Consider the following 23,270-nt stretch of genomic DNA (forward strand, 5'->3'; position numbering starts at 1 on the left):
AAAAAAGAAGAAAGAAGAGGGGGGAAGAGAGAAAAAACAGTGGTTTGGTGTGTGTTACTGGTCTCCCACCTATCTAAGGAAGACTGAGAGTACAGAATGAAATGGGACTGATATTTGTTAGCACAGATAAGCTTTTTGATGTTTTGAAATGTGAAGTTTCTGCCAGTAGTACACAATGAAGAAGTTAACTTAAACCATGCTCCTGTACTTAGCAGGRTTTCAGATAATGTGGAAAGGCAATAGGAGCATCTGCAAATAGTTTATTACTTTCCTTTAACAAAAAAAGAGATGTCCGAGTGCTAAAATAATTCACTAATACTATTTAAACTCACAATTTGGTGTTCACAGCACCAAATGTTACAGGAGTGTTACAGGAATGTTATAGGAAGCTGTTGGAAGCAGATTTCCATTCAATTAAACCAAAAGTGAAACTAGTTACCAGACCGTGGATATCGCACATCTTCAGCCAGAGAARTACATTTCTAAAAATGAATTGTTGTGCTGACCTAGATACACTGAGAGAGCCACCAAGACTCCAGTATCAGGTTATAGCWGTGTCTGTAGTTGTAAGGACAATGATGGAGTGATTGTTTACTTCTGTGAGACAACGATAGATAGTTTCCATCAGGAGTAGTAAATCTGAAGTTTGACTGTAATACCATTCCCTTTAGAGATGGAAGCWAGACTGATCTAAAGTGTCATTGTCCARCAATGCAAGTGCAAGCCCAGCTTTATTGATAACAATTTGCTGTTGAGCAGAAAAGCTCCTGACAAGGATAAGGTAGGCCTTGACCAGTTKAGCATTGGGAACTCAGCTGGCCTCGTGCTGGCTTACTTGAGCAGTCAGTGCCACTTTTTACGTAAAGCTCAGAGGAAAGCTTCTAATGCTGCTGGTGGCACTGGCATTGTGGGCACCAGTGACAGGGATCAAAAAGGTGGCAGCCATTCCATAGTTGGAAAATGAGGATCTGAACCCAGTGTGATGTGAATTGCCATCTGTCCCTTTCTCAGCTCAGGCACCACCACTGAAGGTACAGAAACCAAGTCTGTATTACAAGCTGTGCCTTACACAGGCTGTCAGTAAAATAATTCTTCCAATAATTCCTCAATCTCAGACTGGATTTCCAGGACTGTGTCTACACAGGTATCTGCATCATTTTGGTGTGATTTTTACTACAGTATATATATGTGTCATTTCATTATAGTATTCAGCTAATGCAACTTCACAARATCAGGTGATACTTCACTGAAAAGTACTGCATCCAGTTTAATAGACTGAAATGCTTCTCAACTTCATTGTTTTATGCWCATCTTCCTGCTTATTACATGAGTCCTACAGTTCTTGTGTTAATAACATTTTTTAAAACTAGTCTGGAAGTTCCTTCTGTTACCTTGTAGATGTTTTTATGTTGGAACACTGAAGAAAGACACAGTGGCAAAGAAACAACTTTTTTGAAAGGGATAAAGCTGAAATGCCATCTCTAAAAATGGTGGTGGAGTAGCAAGGTAGTTGGACTAATTCACCTCAGATCCTGTTCATTGACCATGTCTTGTGAATGAGAAATAGAGCATAGCAAAATTATGCATAATGGCAATCTGCTGCTTACATTTTGGGAAAACCTATCATTTGGTCAATTACATTGCTCAATAAAACTTATGCTTTGAAAGCAGAACCAGTTTGCCTGCAGTGCTTCATGTTAAGCTGGGCAGAGAGTGTGTGATTCTGAGAAAACAAAACAAGAATAGCCTCCCTTCACATTCAATTTATTGCAAGTAGGTTTTAGGAGGTGTATCTCATCACCTTGTCTGTTATTATTGACAAAATGGAGGTTTCTATTAAAGCTGCTTYGTGTTTAAAAAAAAATAAACTGCTTATTTCAAGCAAGGTTCTTTGTTCTGTATTTTTGAGTATGTCAGGGCTGTACCAGCTTTATCTCTCTCCCACCATTGCTTTTCTACAGGCAGAATCAATCAAATAAAGGTAGTAGAACCAGTTAAATTTTTCTTTTTCAGTCTCATATTGATGCTGTGGAGCTGTTTTGTGCTTAAGAATGTAGTTGTTCAGTATCTCCTGAGAAYRACCCTCAGGGAATGACTRGTGTAGAGGTCCCAGGCTGTAGAGGCTGGTAGAGCAACCTCTGGACTTGTCTGAATGTGTGTGTCCATCCCATAGGCTCCATACTGTTGACAAAAATGGTATATTACAACTTTTCATCTCAAGCCCCCAAATATTGAATTGCTTTAAAACCAGTTTATTCAGTTATGAATGAACACCTCAAAGGTTGCATGAAACAAACTTAAGTGGGTTTTCTTTATTCCTTAGCTTCTGGCTAGCATTGTGTTCYTTATGGAACAGATTAAAAGCTTTGGGTTTTTGTTACCTGTTAATGTATAATTGCTCTACTAGAAAATGTCCAGCAACCAGGAGGTCTGGAAGTACACAGAACAATGAACCTTACTGTAAAGCTGGAAATTTATTTTACAAAAGGGGAAATAATTTGTAGTACACCTTGTGCAATTCTGAATAGGTCTGAATTATGATAGGACAGAGRAACCTTAAAGCCAGGAAAAATCTAAATTATGATAGGACAGAGGAACCTTAAAGTCAAGAAAATGGCCATTTTGGCAGAGACGTGGTGTCTTAGGCCTATACATGTTGTTGCTTGTTTAGTCACACAAGTGTGCTTTTAAAGGATGCTAAAAAGGTTCATCTGGGTTTTTAGATTATTTTTATTTTCCTTCAATTTGCTGTAAGTTTTAGATAAAGTTTTAAATTGCTCAAATCACTTACCAAACCAAAGCATTAGAGCATAATGGCATCTAATTCAATCCTCCAAAAACAATGTTATTGCAAATACAATTTTCACTACTGGCTTTAGTTTGATTTTAATAAGAATGAAAAGTACTGTTTTATTTTCAGTTCTCTATCCTCTTTGTCTCAGGAGAGTAAAATAYTGATGTTGTTTCTCTAAGCTGGTGGTTCCTTAACTATTTGATAGCATACCAAATGTATTTAGCAGAAACTGCCTAATAACAGATCTTTTGCAGTGGCATGTCTGATTTGTAYGAAACATTGCAGTAATTGGCTTCATTGGTACTGTCAGAGTGAACTTTAAATGAAAGTGACAATAACTAGTCCAGACTTTTTTCATTTTGTACAGAGTAAAACTATTAGACAGTAAGTGACTTACTGGTTTTTCTGCTTTCAATTAGCAACCCAATTTTATACTCTTTTAATTATAGTTTAATTGGATTTCCCCATTACACTCAAAGTCTGGCAGCCAAACCAGCTGATTTAGTATTTGGCACAACTGAGGGGGTGAAAATTTCTTCTGTTAATCTTTCTCTAGAGGATATGTTTCTGCCAGCATAGAAACTCTTCTCTGGACATGGCAGATCTCATTTAATATCTCCTTACTGGCTTCCTTTGTGCCCAGCTCTGAATGCACTATTTGAGAAGTGGTTATAACTGAGGGGGCTGAAGCCTCCAAAGTAAAGCTTTAATGTAAACTGTAACCAGATAGGACATACAAACAGTTCCTAAATTAGATTCAAAAAGGTAATGTTGGWATATGTGTAAGTTGTAACTGTTCCAAGAGATTAATTGTCATGTCCTTGCATGTTCTTAGTGGAGGGGGAATTAGCGTTGTAAACTGACCTCTGAGAGTAAACTAGAGGAAAAGGCAGGGCTTGGGGATGCTTTTAAGAAGGAACTGGAAKCGAGAAAAGGAAAGACTGAATATTTTAGGGACTGAAGGAGGGGTAGCATAYTGAAGCCTTAGTGGGCTGTGAGAAGTGACCATTCCTGAGCCTTCGGCTGTAGCCCTCTCCCCGCTGCTGTCAGACAGAGGAAGCAGGGAAGCACCAGCTGAAGAAAAAAAAAATAATAAAAAAAGAGGAAATAGGAAGGACATCTTACTTTCCCATTACTAGTACTGAACTCAAAACAGAGATAACATCATCTGCTCTGGAGCCCATTGCATGTGTGGGTTTTAAAAAAGGTCCATGATCTGGTGGCTGGGCTTCCCTTTTTGTTAAATTCTGGCTCCTCTGTAAACTGTTTGGGCAGTGTGGAGGGAGGGCTTATCGTTGTTAAGTTACCAGAGCAATCTCCTTTTTAACCTCCTTCTGTAATCCTCAGGGTTAAATGTTTTCAGCTCATAGTTCAGTTGCAGTTATTTGTAGCTGGCATTCACATTTGCTCTGTAATTCAATTTAGATGATGCTGCTTGGCCTAAATTGGAGCAGACTAGTAGAAGGAGCTTGGTGCGTGTAGAAACCGATCACTGGCTCCATAGTTAAGGTCATCCAAGTAGAGCTGTAAATATTTCCCCTCAGTTTTAAGTTATAGTTATCTTGCTTGAGTTCATTTGTGGAATTGTGATTGATACTGTCAGATCTTGTGTCAGATTTTTCAGCTACTAAAAATGCTGACTAACAACCTYATTGTCATCAGACAAGTACTGTAATATTCTCATTAATCCACGTGGTTTCAGCTCCAGCTGTTTGCTAGTTATTTATTCATTAGAGTCTATTTTCTGAATAGCTTCCAGCTACACATTCTTYAGAGAGATGAGATTTTATTCATACATGTATCTACTTATAGGTGAGGAATTTGAAACTGGAGCATGAGCAGGAGAAAAACAAGATCTTGTCAGAAGCATTAGAGACGCTCGCTACCGAACACCATGAACTAGAGCAGTCTCTGGTTAAGGGATCTCCACCTCTCAGCATCCTCAGTGAAGAGCAATTCTATGATGCTGTTTCAGGTAAGTGATGATGTCCAGAACGTGAGTATGTAGACAGCATATGTGTACAGAATGTGTTGGGGGCGTTTGGGCTGGGGGAAGAAGGTGGGAGCAATTTCACTTTAAGTGAAATATCTGCCTTTCTAATATGGACCTAATTTTAGGAGTATGCTTGATGTGTTTTAGGAACAGGGCTTTAAAAATTTGCCAGAGTTCCCTTGTAGAATTGTATTGTTTCACCTCAGCATGAGCAAAGGTTACAAAACCACAGGAGAGTAATGAAGGGTGTGATTGCTTGGGTGTCTATACCCTTCTTTTAAATTTTAATACATAAGGCTCCTATTTTGGGAGAGGTAACTGTATCTTGTAGCCTTCTGACTTGCTTTTTCCGTGGTGATGTGTGCTTTTTCCTTTGTTCAGACTATAAAAATCCCCAGTTTTGAGGGATAATGATGTTAAGAAAGGCTTATTCTGTTTCARTTTTGTATACCTGAAGTGCTAAATGTGAAAGAAAAGGATGAATCAAAATCYTGCCTGCATTTCTTAAATGTCTTTCCTTTCCCTATCTGTTCTTCAGTTTAGTATCTTTCATAATTTCACATGCAGAATATGCAAATAGTGATTTCGGAAGATCCTGAACTGCYTCAGATATTACAACATGCATTTGTATAGATAGGCTGTACATAGTGCAGCTCAGTAGTAGCTCTAACTGGGTGATGCAGCAGCACACACCTGTCTACAACTATGAAGGATCTGGAAAAGCTTGAGGGTGAACATCATYTAACTGTAGTAGACAATTGGGTTGTGATGGCAAGCTTCACTAGAAGTATGGGGTTACTTTTTTCGGTGAACTGAACTGTCTGATGCTTCTGACAGATGAGAAAAGCCGTGTTCCAAGACTCCTTGATAGGTGTTCTGCAGTGAGAAACTTCAGCAGTGAAAAAGCAGGCAAAGGAAGTCCATGCCCAGGAACACAGTGAATCAACTTTGTGAAGCAGCCTTTGCTGTTTGGCACAGTAGCAAATTTATCAAGCCTTCAGGGAGGAGAAGAGACTAAGGAACACTAGAAACAGGTTCTTCATCCAGAACCAAAGGAGAAATTCTGCTGAAAGGCCTCAGGCTCTTTTGATTGTCAACAAAGCAGAGAATAGTTCCTTATCTGATGCTGTTGGAATGTAGTCTCTCCAGCTGGRCTTGCTTTGTGCATATGAGAGAATATTCAGCCTTAAAGAGCTGCCAGTTGATACATCTCCTAACTGACCTGATCTCTAAATACTGTTGAATGAAAGTTTCCAAAGCTGCCTCTCTTGCTGTCAGAGGTGGTGGTTTTGTCCTTGGAACCTACAAACAAATCTCATCAAGTGGATATGTAAAACTGTGAAACTTGGTGAGTGCATATATATACAAACATACATTTAAAAAAAACCTACATAATTTCTGTCTCCTTTTGGAGAAGTTACTTGACATAATTCATCTTAATTGCATTTTAAATAATTTTCTGGGACAGACTCACTTTCTGGCCTGTCCGTCAGTTTAATCAGACTGATGTTAGATTCTCTTCTCTAGGTTGTTCATGTTTAGTGTTTTGCAGAGATTAGGGTCCTTTCTGTCTGAAGGGGGTGGGGATGGGGAGATGGCTTAGAACAWGAGAAATACAACATAATTTCCTGACTGCTGGATGCAGTTATCACTTTCACTTTAAGCATAAAAGGAATTCATTTTTTGTTGGTATGGTTGGAGAAGTTTTCTTACTCATCACTGGGATCCTGGCAAAGCTTTCTAGCCTTCTTGCTTTTCTGCCCTGTCCAGGGAATTTCAGCTAGGAGGCTTCTTGTCTTTGTATGACAAGAATACAGTGARAGTAGAGAATTTGGGGATATTTRATACTGGCTCAAAGTTTGGGAATGTGGATTTTCTTTCTGAGGCTAATGAGAGGGGAGGTATGATCATAAACTTTTCATAATACAGAGTGGTGCCTAGGCTTGATCATCAGAAGCTAAAACTTTTTGTCTCTGGAAATATAAAATGCTACAGTTCTTCTCAAAGCTTTTGCTTAACCTGATTTGCAAACTGATAGTGTTTAAGTTGAATTATACTGATTTTGGACAAATAGCCATATTAATGAAGTATCTTTCTAGACTGTATAGGAGATTGAGCAAACACTAGTGTACTTTTACAGGGTGATATAACAAGTTATAATGTCTGTCAGTGGGAAAATGCCACTACTTAGAGTATTTTTTTCATCAGGATGCCATCTTTTTTTTGCAGCTCTATGAATTTTTAAATCCCTGCTGTAGGAGTGAGTTTAGAAGTGAGAGTGTTGCATAAGTAGGCTTGCACTTTGAGCTGAAGAATTGTTAGTTTTGACTTGACAGGTTGAAAGAAGATAGCACTGCTGCTTTTGGTTTTGGTTTCTTTTTTWAAAGACTTTTGTTTGTATATAAGACATTTCTTGTTTACTCTCAACAAAAGTAGCACTAATGGGACAATGCAGAGCAATTTTCAAGCAGGTTTTTGAGGAAAAGGTGTATCAAAAAGTATGTATTCACTGCAGCAGCTACTTGTCCCCATTTGCCATGCACTGGTTCACATTGTAAAACAGTCCAATTGCTCCTGAATGAAGCTGAATCAGAAAATACAGTCCCGTTCCTATTGGACACTCAGTCCGTGGCAGCAGAGTAGAGCAGCTCTGAAGAGAATGCCACTAGAAATGTATCTGGTTCGATTGTCAAGTCCTCAGCACCATCTGTTCTGCTTGCAAATCTGCTCCAGCCGAGCCATGCTACCTGCTAGTGTTGGCATAGACTGAATTGTTCACTGTTAAGTCTGTGGTGTGTGGTTCTGTTTGTAGAAATTGGAGCCAGAGTTACAGAAATATCCTCTTTCTTTTCCAAAACTGGAATCAGGAAAATGTTTGCAATGTGGTGAGATTACTTGCTCATGGAAAGTAAGTTGGAGTTTATTTTCTGAAGCCTCATCTCTTTTTAAGTGATATTATGTTGTCAGTACTTTTTGACTGTTGCAATACTTCCTGAATCCCARCAATGAGAGTGGTATTAAAGGAAGAACCTACAGAAAATKCAAGTTAYCTGTGTTACCAAGACATGGTATCCAACGTTAAGAAGAGCCAAGTTAAGGGTGTTATTAATCTGAACTCTGATAGCCGTAGGTCAGTTAACAGCGCTTCCCRGTGTGCTGATCCACTCATCATGGGAGTGGTGGAAATGTGTAATTAAACTCGATACCACACAGAGTGCTGCAGCTCTCACTTTCAGGATTGAATGCTTAACATGTGTCAAACTCTTCTATGTTTAAAGCAGGGTGGGGCGGAACGGGCAGGCTCTGGGGAAGGGCAGAAGCACTGAACAAGTAGCAAAATTTCAGAAAGACCAATGCCTTTCCAGCTCCTAGAGAGCTGGAGAAGTTATTAGCTTTGATTAACACACACCTGAGGAGTGTATGGAAATGGAATACAAATGCAGAGTCCATCTACGTTGCTAAAAAGTGGCTAAACAGGTCAAGAATGAAAGGGTAAAAATACTTTATTTTTGCCTTGTAGTTATGATTCCCTTCTTATATGCAAACTGTGAACCTTATTTGGGAAGATTTTAGACCTGCCTTTGTTTTTCTCTTCTAACAGGTTTTATCTGAGACGTTTGGGGTWTTTTTTCTGCAAACAGGATTTTTGTGTKTGTTTAGAGGGTTGTTGATAGTTTTGCATAGATGCAATCTTGCAATAAAAGCAGTCATTTAGCTACARAGACATTTAAGTACMCTGAAGCTAACCTGTCACAGTACAGCTTCTGCTGGTATGTACCACGACTGTGTGCTGTGTTTATAAATATCATGCCTAAATGGTACAAGAAGTAACAGACTACATCCATTGCTTTTGCTTGCTTCCTGGTTTGTCYCCTGTTATCAGATCACTTAAAAGTAAAAATGGTACAAAAAGCATAGAAACTTCTTGCCCTTCCTTCCATGTTTAGCTTGTCAAGTGACCTTTTTTTGAATGTGTACCAAAAATACTTCACAGCCTCTGTGAGAACACTGCTGCCTGTGACTTYTTATTTTAAATAGAGTTAAAAGAATGAATTCAGATGTCTTAGAAGGATGGGAAACACCTGGTCTGAAATGAAACCAAACAGTGCCAATGGTTAAATCTTTCTCAGGTTTGTTTATTAATCAAAACCATTGGCCAGACTTTTCTGTCTGTATCTGAAGACTTACCAGTTTCAGTAGGAAATGAGGTCCTTTGAGTTAAATTTCTGTCATTGCTTCTGCTGTTTCCCCTTGCCCCCATTCTTGCAAAATGTAGCTGGTGCTGTTACTCTTTCAGGTTTCATGAGCTGGTGAGCTTCCTAGTCAGCCTGGTCTTGTCTCAGAGATCACTTTAAAATTTTGGCTTCAGAACAGGGACTCTTCTTTCTTCTCCCCCCTCCTCAGCCCACAACCCCTTAAGTTCAGTAAAAAAAMCCCTCATTTTCTCCTAGTCATCTGTTTGACAGCTGCTCTGTAGAAACTTGTGAATATAAATCTTTTTTTGCAGTGACGGGGGAGTATGCAAATCTTAATTCAGAAAAGAGTTCGCTGCAAGTGCACAGGGAAAAGCTCCATTTGAGTTGCCTGTTGATCTGTGCTCACAATACAATACAAGGCTTGTTCACTGTGACACTTTAACAAACTCTGAAGGCTTGCTAAGTTCACTGGGCTAAAGGAGTAGCTGAGGTTTAGGGAATGGAGACTGAGATCTTTGATGGCAGGAGCTGTTGTAGGCATGCTTTCTCAATTTCTCAGGAAAAGGGGTGAGGTTTGTCTAGAGAGCAATTTCTTACAACAGTTGTGTTTCATTCTACGGTTCCTTATTGTATAGTATGGTGTTGCTGCACATGCCCCAGAGAAGGCTGTCTGGTCAGYGTCTWCAGCTATGGAGAGGTTTGCAGGTGKGGAACTCAATCCAGCAGAATCATCTCTTGGTACTAGCCCAGCATGAGGAGAAATGAACRTGTGGTATTTAAAAATCCTTGTTGTGCTGAGAAGCATATCCAAAAGCAATAGGCTGTTCTGGTTAAGCCTGTTCTTTCCTTTCTGCCCCTGGAGTCCTAGGTCTGTTGCAGAAAGTCAAATTAAGAGAATTTGCACATAATGACTCTTGTCTGAAAGCAAGACAGTYCTGGATGGTGCAAGAGAAGAAAGGACCCTACAGGAGCCAGACTTCTTTACATTACTGGGTTGGCTTCCTGGTCCTTCTGTCATGATAACTGTTGGCACAATTGAGCAGCTCTTTCACAAGAGAGATGAAATACATACCTCAAGGGGATTTATAGCTTGTTCTGTGGTCAAGAAGCTGAGACCCAAGTTGTGTTACACTCCTAGAGTGTCCCTTCCTCTGCAGTATTTGGATATGGAGGTAAACTGTTTTTTCCTGACTACCTGGGCTTAGGATCTCTGGACAAATCTGTATTTTATGTAACAGACTTGTTCTAAGTAAAAATTATTTTCCTTACCCTACTTGTTATATATAGTACCCACCAAACTAATGCTTTGATACATTATGTCATAATTTGGCACAGAACTAGACTGACAAATTTGGGGAAAATTGTGAGAAGATTCTCTGGAGTGCCAGTCCACTTTTTTAACATATCCTCAGCACCAGCTGGCAGTTCTTTTCATTCCCTAGCAACTGACTTAATTTCAGTACTGTCTTGACGAGGATAGGCATGGATGTTTTAAATCAAAGATCTCCTTCATGCTTCTAGATCTCTCTCTCGAAAGGATGAAGATATTGTGACACAGCCCATCCATTCATCAGGATTTTATCCTATTCCTGATGCTCCTGTAATCTGGATGTGGCAGAAAGTCCTCTTGTGACTATATATATATATATATATATATATGTATATATATATATATACACACCCTTCAGCAAAGCAATATACCATTTACATGTTCTGGAGAAGCTACTGGAATAGATTTTTGAAGAGAAAACAAGAAAGCACCTGGCAGTAGACAGCTGAGTGAGATATTCTTTTGGATGGGCTGCTACTTCAGCAGGTTTTGATTACTGGTTTTGAATTAGAACAAGTGTATGAGAGAATGGCTGATTTTGCAATTATTCCTCCGGGGTTTTGCAGCCAAGAGCAAAAGCATGTGCTGAAAGCAGTACATGGCAGGAATAGTGACTACTATAGTTCAGGTCTACTTTTTTCAGAAGCGGTGAAGCTTGCATTAAGCTGTTTACCATTCAGTGTGGTACTTGGTTTCTGCTAAAGCATTTTTCAAATGAGATAAAAGTTGATGACTTGAACTTTTCCCTCACTTTCTGGAACCTGCAGTTGGATAATCCTTTGACAATCTTTTCTGGTTTGAAAGAAAACCTAACACAGAAATACAGCCTTTGCCAGGAAATTTGTGCTTTCTGATTTGGGGCAAGACTGTCTCTTCACCAGAGCTGGACGAGCACTATCTGGCCAAAACACTGGTTGGAAAGAAGGTAGTGTTGTTGGTGTTTAGTTTCATTTCAGATGTGATGTGGATCGTCCTATTAACCTGCCTTYCACAGTACAAAGTTTATATTGTTGATTGGTGAGCTTATCATTTAGMCTTTGCTGGGACCTACGTGGTTTGTGTTATCTGTATGATACATCCTCCTGTTCCTTCACACTTGTTCAGTGAGTTGGGAAGTGAAGGTTGGTAACAGCACTGAGTGTCTGAAGAACTTAGACATAACCAAGGAAGGAGTCATTGCTCAAGGTACCTGTTTGTTTGGTATGGTACTGCTCTCTAAATGGCACTGGCAATTGTCCTAAGCAAGGTGTAATAGCTTCAGTTTAACAAAACTGCCAGATTTTGGCTCAGTTTGATAGAGGATTTTTAATGTATTGTGATCTTGCTTATTGTGCAATTTCTTTCCATCTAGACGCTGCAGCASTCTCTGGCAGTACTAGTTACTTACCAAATGGATGCTGTCATCAGGACACAGCAGCCTACTTAGGTTTCAGTTTTGTACAAGGAGGGGAGATCTGTTAGTGACTGAAGTCTAGCACAGGCGGTAGATTCATTAACATGCACCTGCTCTTTTGCAGATTCGGAATCTGAAAAATCATTAAGTGGGTTTGAAACAACAGCAGCCTACTCACTAGAGGACGGCATGGACTCAAAAGATACAATAACTTCCASCATGTCTGAAGAAAAGGTGTGTGGCAGTGGGGAGTCGCTGTCAAACGGGATCAAAAAACACAGGTAGGATGTTGTCCATTCTGAAAATTTTATAATATGCATTAATGGTCTGAGACCACGGGAATCTCTAAAAAGCTAACAGAAAACTTTTAAAACTTTGTTAGGGATGATTGACAAATAATTGGTGTGTGCTATGATTTTATGAAGAATGTGTTTCCAAGGCTCATGTGCTTCTTTGCATCTTGGTTTTTGGTGATCCAATCTGAAAAAGTAAAAATGAAATATAATGTGCTGTTTAGAAAAGGACGCACTTGTTTTTTATTAGATCTTATTGAAATCTATGTGGATTTTAATTCCTTCATGYATTTTTAATGACCTGTACCTCCTATTGCCTCTTTAATTTCGAGTCATTTGATCCTTCTGTTGGTATCAGGAATGAATGAAAAATATTGCTASCCTGGCATCAGAAACTCAAATGTGAACAAGAGGAGTCTTATTCTAAAAGTCTCATCCATGTTTTATGTGCTTATTTTGTGCTGTCAAATGATCCATTTTTGTTTGTTTCCTTGCTGATAAAGGAGGACAATAGGTCTGGAGTTAATGAGATGTAACAGACACCACTGTTCTCCAGTTTCAGTGAAAGGGCAATATAACATTTGTGCTACAGATAAAGTCAGACTTCAGCATGTATCAAAGAGACTGTTTTGGAAGTTTTTTGGATGTGCAGGATGATGATGGGRACACCCCTCAGATTTCTGTAAAAAYRCAAAAATAATACTTAATTTTACAGAAGGAAGCAAGATAGGCTTTAGTTACTTGGTATCCTAAATAGTTAAATTGCAGTAACTTTTGGAATGAGTGGTAGTGTCAGACGTGGTGTTTCAAGGGTCAAACCTGTGCATGTCTCACAGTAGGCAAAGACTAAGGTGAATGACGTCTTGGGTGGAGTAATGGGTGTTTTGGGAAGATAACATAAATTAGCTGACTAAGTAGGTTGCTTTGCTCTTGTGCTGCTAGCAAGATGGTATTTATGGCCTTGGCTAAGTGCCTTCCCTAATTAGAGCAGGAAGTTCAGGAGTTGGGGGGAAGCAGTAGGCAAAAGTGGACATRTGAGTTGCTTCACTGTCTTGGAAGCAGTGAGGAGAAAGGATGCAGTACATAATCAGCATGAAATAATGGTGCATGTTGACTTGTATCGAGGAGTTTTTACAGGAGTTGATCTTCCATTTATTGTAAAAAAAGAAGTTAGTGGGCAAGTTCTCATAATGCTGTACTGTGCTGTCAGAACTGCAGGGAGCAGGWGACTGGAGGAGCATTTCAGATCTCCTGATTTTATAAAGCGTAATGAAAAGTAATAAACAAATACCTCTACATCAGCTGTTTCTCTGAGCTGTGTGTCTTTTAGTAGTAGAGAGAATATAGGAWGTTGTAGTAAAATGAGTGCATAAATCAGCTAATAATGTACTGCTGAAGAAAAGYGGAAACTTTTTTGAATCTGTTTTGCATTTAGATCAGAATATATGGCCATATTTTATGTGACTAAATGGYTATAGAGTATATGGCTGTATTTTACAGGATTAAACAACATTATASGTTGAGCTGTAATGTTAGGCTTTTCGGTGTCACACTGGGAGTTGTCCCCAAATRTATTGATGCAAACTGTTTCTCCCCAGAAGCTCAGATGCTTTGAACTTTTCYTCCAAGAGAACCTTCTCAGGGGATGGGAGATAGGTGGTATTTTTAGATGCTTTYCTGAGGCTGTTGGTAGTAGCCATGTTTGGCCTGGTACAGCATCTGCTTCATGTGACTTCAGAACTCTGTTACCTGCTTGGAGCTGCTGGCTCCAATTTGTGCCTTTTTGTCTGGGGCTGGTTCTAACCATAAGAATGTGGCCAAATAAGCAGTGTCTGTGATRCCACCTGGGTCCTTTTCAGAGCAAAATCTGTAACTTCTTTATGCTATGCAAAGGCTTCAGAATGTTTTGACAGCACTTAATTCCAACCTTACACCCTGGGATTTGCTTGTAGCTTTTTTTAACTTCCATTTGTGTTAACCTCATGGAAAGAAGTCACTTACAAGATTAATTCCAGATTAATTCCTTTTGCTTAAAATCTTGTTATTTTCAGATCACCGGAGGATCTGCAGTTGCACATGAGAGTAGCTAACACTGCTAGCCATCAGTATAAATAAGATTATTTCCTGTCTTCATCTAGAAAACCTGAACTCTAATCTGCACCTCAGATATTATTTGAGTGGTTGACAGTTTTCCACACAGATATGGGAGTTATGGGAGTTGCCTTTTGCTTGGCAGCAGGACCATACATGCTTTGAGTTTGGAAATGTAGGAATAAATCTGTTGGTTCCAAGGAATTAGAAGTGTTGGGAAGTACGTATACAGATAGATTAAGCCAATACCATATATAATCTGCTGGTTTATTCTGGTTTTATTTTTTTTAATGTAGTTTGCATCACGCTGATGGTTCACAGAGTATTTTGAGAGTGGGTTTGGTTTTTCTTACACTTCTTGGGAGAGGATTTCAGAGACAGAATAGTTCAATAAATAATCTGTAAGCATTAAAATCACTTCTTTTTAAGAGGGAAGTTTTTAATCTGAGTCAAACTGAAACCCCACAAAAAAGCAAGCCCCCCAAAACTCCATTGCATAAAAATGTTCTGTAATAAATGCCAACATTTTACATCCATTTGTCACTGCTGTTTCCCTCTTACTGCTGAGTTTTGTAGTCAGCTTTCCCTTTGATCCCTGCACTGGGGGCCTTTCAGAGTGCAAACATTGGTGTTCAACTTCATGGGAGCCAGGAGGTTGTAGGCTGGCATGAAGAGCAAGCTAAACATGCCTTTTTCACGCCATAAATCTCTTTCCCCACAAGATTCCTGCAGTAGTTGATCTGTAATAGCTAAAGCTTTGGACAAGTATTTTTGTTTAAAGGATCCTAAATACATCTCATCCGTTCTACTGCACAGAAGTTCCTGCAGATGTTTTTGTCACTTAAAGCTAAAATTAACTTCCTGAGTTGTTTTTAAAACTGACATCTGGAGGGAAATCTTTGCATTCACAAACCCTTTGTTTAATCACAGGGAGTATGTCAAGGTTAGTAGGCCTCAAGTCTTGGCTGCCTGTCATTTTTCCACGTCTYTCCTTGTCCCTGGGATTTACTTTGGTGGCTTAAAACTGCTTTGTTTTTACACTATGTGTGTGTGTGTTCRAGGGAGGAGAGGACTGACTCCCATAGCAGGTTTGACTGATACAGGCAATAAATACAGATGAGTGGCTGTAACTGAATGCCAGATTTCAGGAGTTTAAACAAATTGAACAAAAGGGCAGGTTAACTTTAATGAAAATCCTAAGTTTTAGTATGTAAGGAAAGCAATCCCTYTGTATACTTCAGCAAAGTAAGGGTTARTGTGTTTAACATGCAGAAGGGCTTCCTTAAACACAAATATCCACTCTGCTGTCTGTCTGTATTAAAGAGTACACAGGGAAAACAAGTAAACTTTACAAGTGAAGATAAGATTGAATAGTTGGTGGACACTGTCCTCTCCTGGACATTTGTATCAAAGCATCCACAGAAGTATTTTATCCTTCAAATATATTTATTAAGATTCAGGATGATCTGTTTGACAAAACATTTTTGTCTCAGTGAAAAGTCAGAATAGGAAGTGAGTGATGATAGGTTGGTCCATTACAATAAATCCTTCTACCCACTCGTCCTCTGCAGGTGAGCTGAGTAAAACAAGTCAGTGTTGAGCTTGTAGCTGCTTGCTAACACAGTAGTTTGCTACTGTGCCTGGGACAGACATATGACTGGGTTTTTGATGGGATGGGGCTTGTTTTATTTTAATCAACATTTTCTGGTTTTGTTCTTTCTGAAGACTGAAGCATCAACCCTGWTAAAGGTTTCAGTGGCAGATAAGTAGGGGAGGTAGCACACCAAGTAGGGCTACTGAAACAAACAGTTTAACCTGAGTATTTTTTTTCYCTTGGCAGTGTTTCTGTTAATCAGAAAAGTAGAAGGTACAGCCTGTTCACAGTCTCTAAAAAAGATTGCTTTAGCTACCTTGAGCAGAGACTGGACAGCCTTGGTTAGTAGGGCAGCACAGTCATTTAGAGTTAACTAAACTTTGAAACTTKAATAGTTTATGCAGTTTGAGTGAGCTCTAGGTAAATTTTATCTATTGATAAGAACAGAAAAATTGTGAATTTTGCTCATTGGAAATAGCTTCATGATCCAAAAACTGAATTTTAATGTTGTGGACAAAGGACTTTGACCAGTATTTATGCCTTTTTAGAAGTAAATTGGATTAACAGTTGAGCTGATCAGTAGCAGTAAGAAAACTGAACAAACTCTGTTCCTGATTTCCCATAAGGCTGAGAAATACAGTGTGTTCTCAGCCTAAATGTTGATCCTTGAAAGTGTGCTTATGACTTGTTTCAGGATATGTCAGCCCCCTGTAGAGCAGGCTGCTCTGTTTTTTCTTCTTCAATTATGCTCCTTTTGTCTGTTGTTTCTGAGGGCTGGTTTTAATACAGGCCATAAATGTTGTGGCACTTCATTGTCAGTATAGAGGTGACTAGCAAAAAAACCCAAAACAACRCCACTGTTTAACCCTCATATCTGTTCAAACATAGTAAACATACTTATGTACCTATTCAGATTTAACTTCCATTTTTTCAAAAAAGATACGACTAAATATCTTAATGGTGTCATTTTGAAAGCACTGCTCTGATGGCTGCTGTAGACATTCTCCTTGTCTGGTGTTAKGCAAAATTGATGGTTTTGGTTTTGGAGAAATTCATGTTTCTATGCAGGTAAAACAGTTTAAGTGTTCCAAAGTAGCACTGTCATAACCCCTGGGTTTTTAATTTAAAAATTGGGGAACTGTTACTTTTATAAATGAGCATTTGCATTTTTTAGTTATGGTTAGTATTGGAAAAATTTTCTTACTTTTGCTTTTTTCCCCTCTTCCTTTCCCCAGAACAAGCTTGCCATCTCCGATGTTTTCCAGAAATGATTTCAGTATCTGGAGTATCCTAAGAAAATGCATTGGCATGGTAAGTAATCAGAAAGCTATGATAAAAAATGGGAAGTGATTGTTTTATTTGTGCCGAAATGAAAACTTGTTTAGGAGGTGTTTTGTGTCTGTTTGTTTRTGGGGCTGGTTGTTTGCTATAGTTTATTTATTTTTAATTTGCTGCTTGCTTATACTTTATTTCCTTTCTCAGCTTAAGAAGCTAAGACTTGGTCAGAGCAATGTTCTTTCAGTATAAACAGCTTCTCTTGACTTTAACCCTCTAAGTACTCTGTGGTAGCAATTTTTTTTATTTTTTTATTTTGACTGTGACAGAATCAAAACAACCCAAAAAAACCAACTACTTTCATTTTGCTCTTCTCCATGGTGTTACTGACCAGACGGTGGCCAGATCAGAGTTAGCTGGTTGGCACCTAATCTGCTTCCAGCTAAGTGTGAATTGAGAAGAGTCTTCTCTCCATTAGATCCTACAATAGGCTGAAAATGCTTGCTGCTGATAAATCTCTATCAGTCTCTAGCAGCAGTCTACAAAAGGAAAGCTTTGTGGTTTTAGTTGCTGTTGTTGTCTCCTCCYCCCTTTGGTGTAGTTAGGAGCGGCACCAAGCAATGGGGTGTGGAAATGCTGGGGAATGCCTCTCTCAAGTTGTTGTGACATGTCTGAGGCTTYTAACAGTGGCTTCAATGGAAAAGTGTTATAGAATACAAAGAACAGATTGAAAGCCTGTCTTGCATAAGGGTGTGCAGGMAAAAAAGGGTCTTAATTCTGCTGTGCAGCAATTGCTGCACATAAGCTGTATTGGGGGGGCAGCAGAACTTGTAGTGGCTTGTACTGAAGTGTCTGCCAAGGCTTCTGGTGCCAGGTGCTGCTGTTACGGCTCAGGACGGTGCTGTTGGCCGCACACTTGGCGAGCTGTCATATTTACACCCTTTTAATTTGCTGCTGCAGGGAGTTTAAACCATTGCTGTGTTAGGCATGCTTTCTAAAATGGGGAGAGAACAAAGAGCATCCAAACTATAGGGCTTCCTTTAAATTTTTTATTCTTATTACAAACCCCCTTTTTTTTTCAGAATACAGAATCCCTGTTTTTCTCTTATACCATGTTTCCCTGTCCTTTTTCATTCTCCTCCCACCTCCACTTGCTCACCTGCCTGCAAAAAAAGATAATATGTTTAACTAATTAGATGGTCTATATCTATTTAAGGAACATAAATAACTTAATCTTTAAAAGGGTCCTTAATACCTCATTCCATTGTTTCATCTCACCTTCTTAATACATTCATTCATAGGAGGTTTGTTTGTTGTTTGGTTTTCTTTTTGTTTTAAAAGTAGCCTTAACACCAGCACAGCGCTGCTTATTGTGCTTATAAGGGTTTTGTCCTTTCAGTATTAGCTGAGCCAGGTCAAGCACATTGCATTAGCACTAAGAGCATCATTTATTTTTGTAATAAGCCAATTTACACTTGGGTTACCTCAGGTCAGTGTATCTAATCACTCAACTTTTAACACAAATTTCATTTGTGCATCAGGAGCTGTCGAAGATCACAATGCCGGTTATATTCAACGAGCCCCTGAGCTTCCTCCAGCGACTCACGGAGTACATGGAGCACACGTACCTCATCCACAAAGCCAGCTCRCTTTCCAGCACAACCGAGAGAATGCAGGTATGTTGGCTTTGCTAGTTTATGTGAGCTCTTGGTGAATGTTGTGGAGTATTGCTTCTTCATAGATGGTCTCAGTGTAGGAGGAACTCCTGTAATTTCCTGCATGTTGGGTTCCCTTATTCATTAACCAGTTTTGTTTATTGTCCTGGTTTCCACAGGGATAGAGCTCATTTTCTTCCTAGTAGCTGGTACAGTGCTRTATTTTGGATTTAGAATGAGAATAATGTTGGTAAACACACTGATGTTTTAGTTGTGCCTAAACTGTGTTTACAGTAAGTTAAAGACTTYCTGCTCCTTGTGTCATCCCACCAGCCAGGAGGCTGGGGGGCACAAGGAGCTGGGRTGGGGATGGAGCCGGGACAGCTGACCCCAAGTGTCCAGAGGRTATTCCACACCATATGGTGTCATGCTCAGCATAAACCAAGGGAAAGCTGTCTGGGGGCTGCTGCTCAGGAACTGCTGGGGCATTGGTGGTGAGCTGGGGCATTGGTGGTGAGCCATTGTGCTGTGCATTACTTGTTTTGATGACTGCAATTATTTTATCATTATTATTTTCCCTTGCTTTTCTGTTTTTATCTCAACCCACTGATTTCACCTGTTTTATGCCCCCTGTCTATCCTCTATCCCATTTGGATTGGGGATGGGGGGTGAATGAGCAGATGTGGGGTGCTTATCCTGCTGGGTTAAAACCACAACAGTCCTTTATGGCACCCCACAAGGACCAGAGCATGAAGGGCTGAGATAACAACAGATCTGACCAGAGCATAATAAAGCAAATTTACTATAAGCATTTATGATATTAGTTTTATAGTCTGTGGTCACGATGTTGATTGATTTGCTCTTAGAGCTGCTATGAATGTTCTCTGAGTTGTGTTATGCAACATTTAACTTGCTTTATATGTTCCCTGCTGTGCTGTTTTATCTCCTCTGGGGGCTGGGTTAAGGTTAGCATTTTGTTGTACTTTGTAACACTGTCTTKTGACATGACAGAATTCTGGTGGTGAGWCTGAGCTGGTATTTRTACTCATCATTTCCATACTCTGGGAGCCATCTATAGGAAACTATTCACAGTTACACCTTTTGCCTTTTCTCATCAGAGAGCAAATCCAAAGAGGGAGATACCTTCTTCCACCATCCCCTTCTCCTGCAGGCTAATCAGCTCTTGAGAACTGCAGATATCATCAGGATATTCAAATCTGTCTGTTACTTTGCTGCATCTCCTGAATGTGTTTCAGGTCTTATTTACGGTACAAATATTTATGGATACCACCCAGAGATCTGCCCCAAGCCTGGATAGTTAGGAATAGCAGGGTGTGTGGCATAGTATGGGCAAGAACTAGGATAGTGGGTATCTCCAACATTTTGAAATTTCACTCCTAAGCAAGTCCAGAATCCTGAAAATTAATAAAACATTTGGAAAAATGATGCTGTCACCATGGCAGTTCTAAAGTGACAGAGATCACTGCAAGGTGCTGGGGCTGACCCAGGCCTAATGAGACCTGTTCAACACTATTCAGTACCCTCAAGGGGAAGAGAAGGCCTCTGCATCTGAAAACAAAACAAAAGGCACTGGAGCTACTCCAACTCCTGTGACTGGCGCTGCTGCTGAACCAAAGAACCAACCTGTGCTGGTGTCAGTCACYCCTATACACAAGAGGGAGTATTGGAAGCAAAAGTCAGTTCATTTAGTAAGGGATGAAGGARTTTCTTCTAAGAGGGAGAGAAAGATGTAGACAAACCAATCTACTCTGAAGCAGGGCCATCGTGAGAGAACAGGAGCAAGACGAGAGGTAGCTGCTGACTGGGGAGGAAGAAGATGATGAATTCATAAATGAGGCAATACCCACCCAATCCCTATCTCTGAGTGAGCTGTGAAATGTGCAAAAAGATCATGGCTGTTGTCCAGGGGAACACATCACCAGCCTGTTCCAATATTGGGGTAATAACTGGGCCAGTAGTCTGGAATTAGAGGATAAGGAAGCCAAGAAGAATCCCTTTCCAGGATAGGGGACAGTGACAGAGTGATTGGAAAAGTGACAGAAGTCACTGTGGAGGTGACTTGTGTCAGGTGTGAAGGAAAGATATTCCTTCAAGGGAGATRTTATATGTCACCCAGACAAGTGGGGCACCTTGGAGAAAGGTATCAGCACCTGAGGGAAATAGCCCTGCTAGAGGTGATTTATGATGACCTGGACAACCAGCRGTTATCCAGAGATACTCARTGAGTCAGGTGCATGTGACCCATGCRGTGAAAGTTTGTACAGAACCAGGACTGTCACGGCTTAAGCCAGCAGGCAGCTTCAGTACTGGAGAGCCCCTCATCATAATCCCCCCCACCTCCTCCATGGGGTGGRGGATAGAACTGTGCAGAGGGGGAGAGGAAATAATGATTTGAATGGATAAAACAAGTGATGCACAGTGCAGTCACYCACTGCCYRCTGACCWATGCCCAGGCAGTTTCCAWGCAGCAGCAGCCCCCAGCCCCAGCTTTCCCCTGAAGTTATATATTGAGCATGATGTCATATGGCATGSAATATCCACTTGGTCAATGTGTCAGCTCTCSTAGCTGTGTCCCCTCACAACCTCTTGTTCCTCCCAGCCTGGTGGGGTGATATAAGAAGCTGAAAAGTCCTTGGCTTTGTTGCTAAACATTGCTTAGCAACAACTAAAACATCAGTGACTTATCAGCATTATTCTCATTCTAAATCCAAAACAGCACTATACCAGCCACTAGGAAGAAAATGCACTCTATCCCAGCGGAAACCAGGACACTTGTCTAGGAAAGTATTTTGGTATTTTGTAACACCATGGCTACTGCAGATTAACTGTGTGCTCTTTCTCTTCTGAACAGTGTGTTGCTGCATTTGCTGTGTCTGCTGTAGCCTCGCAGTGGGAACGTACTGGGAAGCCATTCAACCCATTGCTTGGAGAGACCTATGAATTGATCAGGTAATGAGCAGGAGCTGCACTGGAGGATGTTATTCTGTGTAAGAGATGTGTCATTAGGTTTGTCAGCTGGCTTGGAGACTGCACTTCACCTTAWAAGCTTCCAGCCATTCTCCTGGCARCTGCTGCAGGTGCTTGCAGTGCATGTTGTCATTGACCCATGCCCCTTCCAGCGAAGGGAAACTGCTTAACTTTTCAATTCTTAGCAGGCAAATGAAATTTGCCAGGTTTAAAAGCAAATTTTCCTTACAAAATTTTTTTTTCCTAAAACCTTGTGAATGGAAAATGTGCATGATACATAAGGAAAGTGTAGAGGAGTGTGTAGAATACATAATAAGTAACGTGGGTCTGTTAGTGTGTAACTGCACCTAGGGCAGATTTTTCTTTCAGTTAAGGTTTTGGCCTGTTTTTAGGTGAAAATTTAAGAAAGAGATCAGTATCAAATATAACTATTCTGACTCATCAGATCTGGTAGTTCTTGTTTCTTTTTTTCTATCAAGTTCTTAGTTATTTAAAATGAGCATGTTCTGCATTTTCGTTCATCTTTTCAGTTTAGCCTAGGTTTTTAACTAAGTCTTGCACTGAGTACAGCAACTATGCATGGGCCCAACTATCCCTTTCTTCTCAGGGAAAAAAACTGCAACTTCATTACACTTGATACACAGATACATGGTTTTGGTTATCTTTATTTTGCAGAGATGATCTTGGATTTAGACTTCTCTCAGAGCAAGTCAGCCATCATCCACCAATAAGTGCTTTCTATGCAGAAGGTTTAAATAATGATTTTGTGTTTCATGGATCAATTTACCCTAAACTCAAATTCTGGGGCAAGAGCGTGGAAGCGGAACCAAAAGGCACAATGACTTTGGAGCTTCTTGAGTAAGTTGATCAGTAATAACTGAACAGGCAGTGCCTCACCCTTGATGATTAGTGTGCATTAGAGTCTCACGGCTTAGGAATGGATACGTCCAAATCCACATCCCAAAGTCTGATGGCAAATCACTTTGTGGGGAGGAGGGGATGAGAAGATGAAAGGAACTGTCATCGCATCCCCATACATGCTGTATGCTGCTAACAGCACCAGTGGGGAGCTGGGCCTGTGTGTTCTGCAGGTGCCTGGACATCAGTCCTGCTAAAGCCAGCAGCCCAAGTCCTGTTGGCTTTCCTCATGTCTTTCCATGCTAACACTGACTGCACTGAAGAGACTGTTTCAAGGAACTGATRAAATCAGTAGCAATAGTTCAAATAATTTCTTGGGTTCACTGACTTATTGCTATATCCATTTCAAGAGTTGGAAGCATTTATAGATGATGACTTGTTGAAGGAGTGACATCCAGTACAAAGATGTGGTATTTTAATTTTTATTCCCTTCCCTTAGGCACAATGAAGCCTACACATGGACAAATCCTACRTGCTGTGTGCATAACATTATTGTGGGCAAACTTTGGATTGAGCAGTATGGAAACGTGGAAATAACTAACCATAAGTAAGTTAAGAGTGTGAGTGCTTYCACTTCATGCAAGTTTGAAAAGGAAAAGCATTTGGAAGTAATTAGTGCTCTCTTGTTCTGCCTTTAGAACTGGTGAGAAATGTGTACTAAACTTCAAGCCTTGTGGCCTCTTTGGGAAGGAGTTGCACAAAGTTGAAGGCTACATTCAGGACAAAAGGTAACAGCTTAATTCTAAATGG

General features: G+C 40.1%; 1 protein-coding gene across 3 annotated transcripts in view; it reads left to right on the plus strand.

The window, feature by feature from the left end:
* The window catches only part of OSBPL1A (oxysterol binding protein like 1A), a 76,741-nt gene that overhangs the window by 42,313 nt on the left and 11,158 nt on the right, over positions 1 to 23,270 (plus strand). For all 3 annotated transcript variants that reach the window (XM_057367253.1, XM_057367254.1, XM_057367255.1), the window contains 8 exons: positions 4,607 to 4,769; positions 11,831 to 11,987; positions 16,920 to 16,995; positions 18,501 to 18,635; positions 21,487 to 21,584; positions 22,278 to 22,460; positions 22,960 to 23,067; positions 23,159 to 23,248. In XM_057367253.1, coding sequence (XP_057223236.1) covers positions 4,607 to 4,769; positions 11,831 to 11,987; positions 16,920 to 16,995; positions 18,501 to 18,635; positions 21,487 to 21,584; positions 22,278 to 22,460; positions 22,960 to 23,067; positions 23,159 to 23,248 — 1,010 coding nt within the window. The remainder of the gene's footprint in view (positions 1 to 4,606; positions 4,770 to 11,830; positions 11,988 to 16,919; positions 16,996 to 18,500; positions 18,636 to 21,486; positions 21,585 to 22,277; positions 22,461 to 22,959; positions 23,068 to 23,158; positions 23,249 to 23,270) is intronic.

Source organism: Malurus melanocephalus, unplaced genomic scaffold (genome assembly GCF_030028575.1).
Source record: "Malurus melanocephalus ecotype Western Australia unplaced genomic scaffold, MMel_1.1 scaffold_76, whole genome shotgun sequence".
NCBI lineage: Eukaryota > Metazoa > Chordata > Aves > Passeriformes > Maluridae > Malurus > Malurus melanocephalus.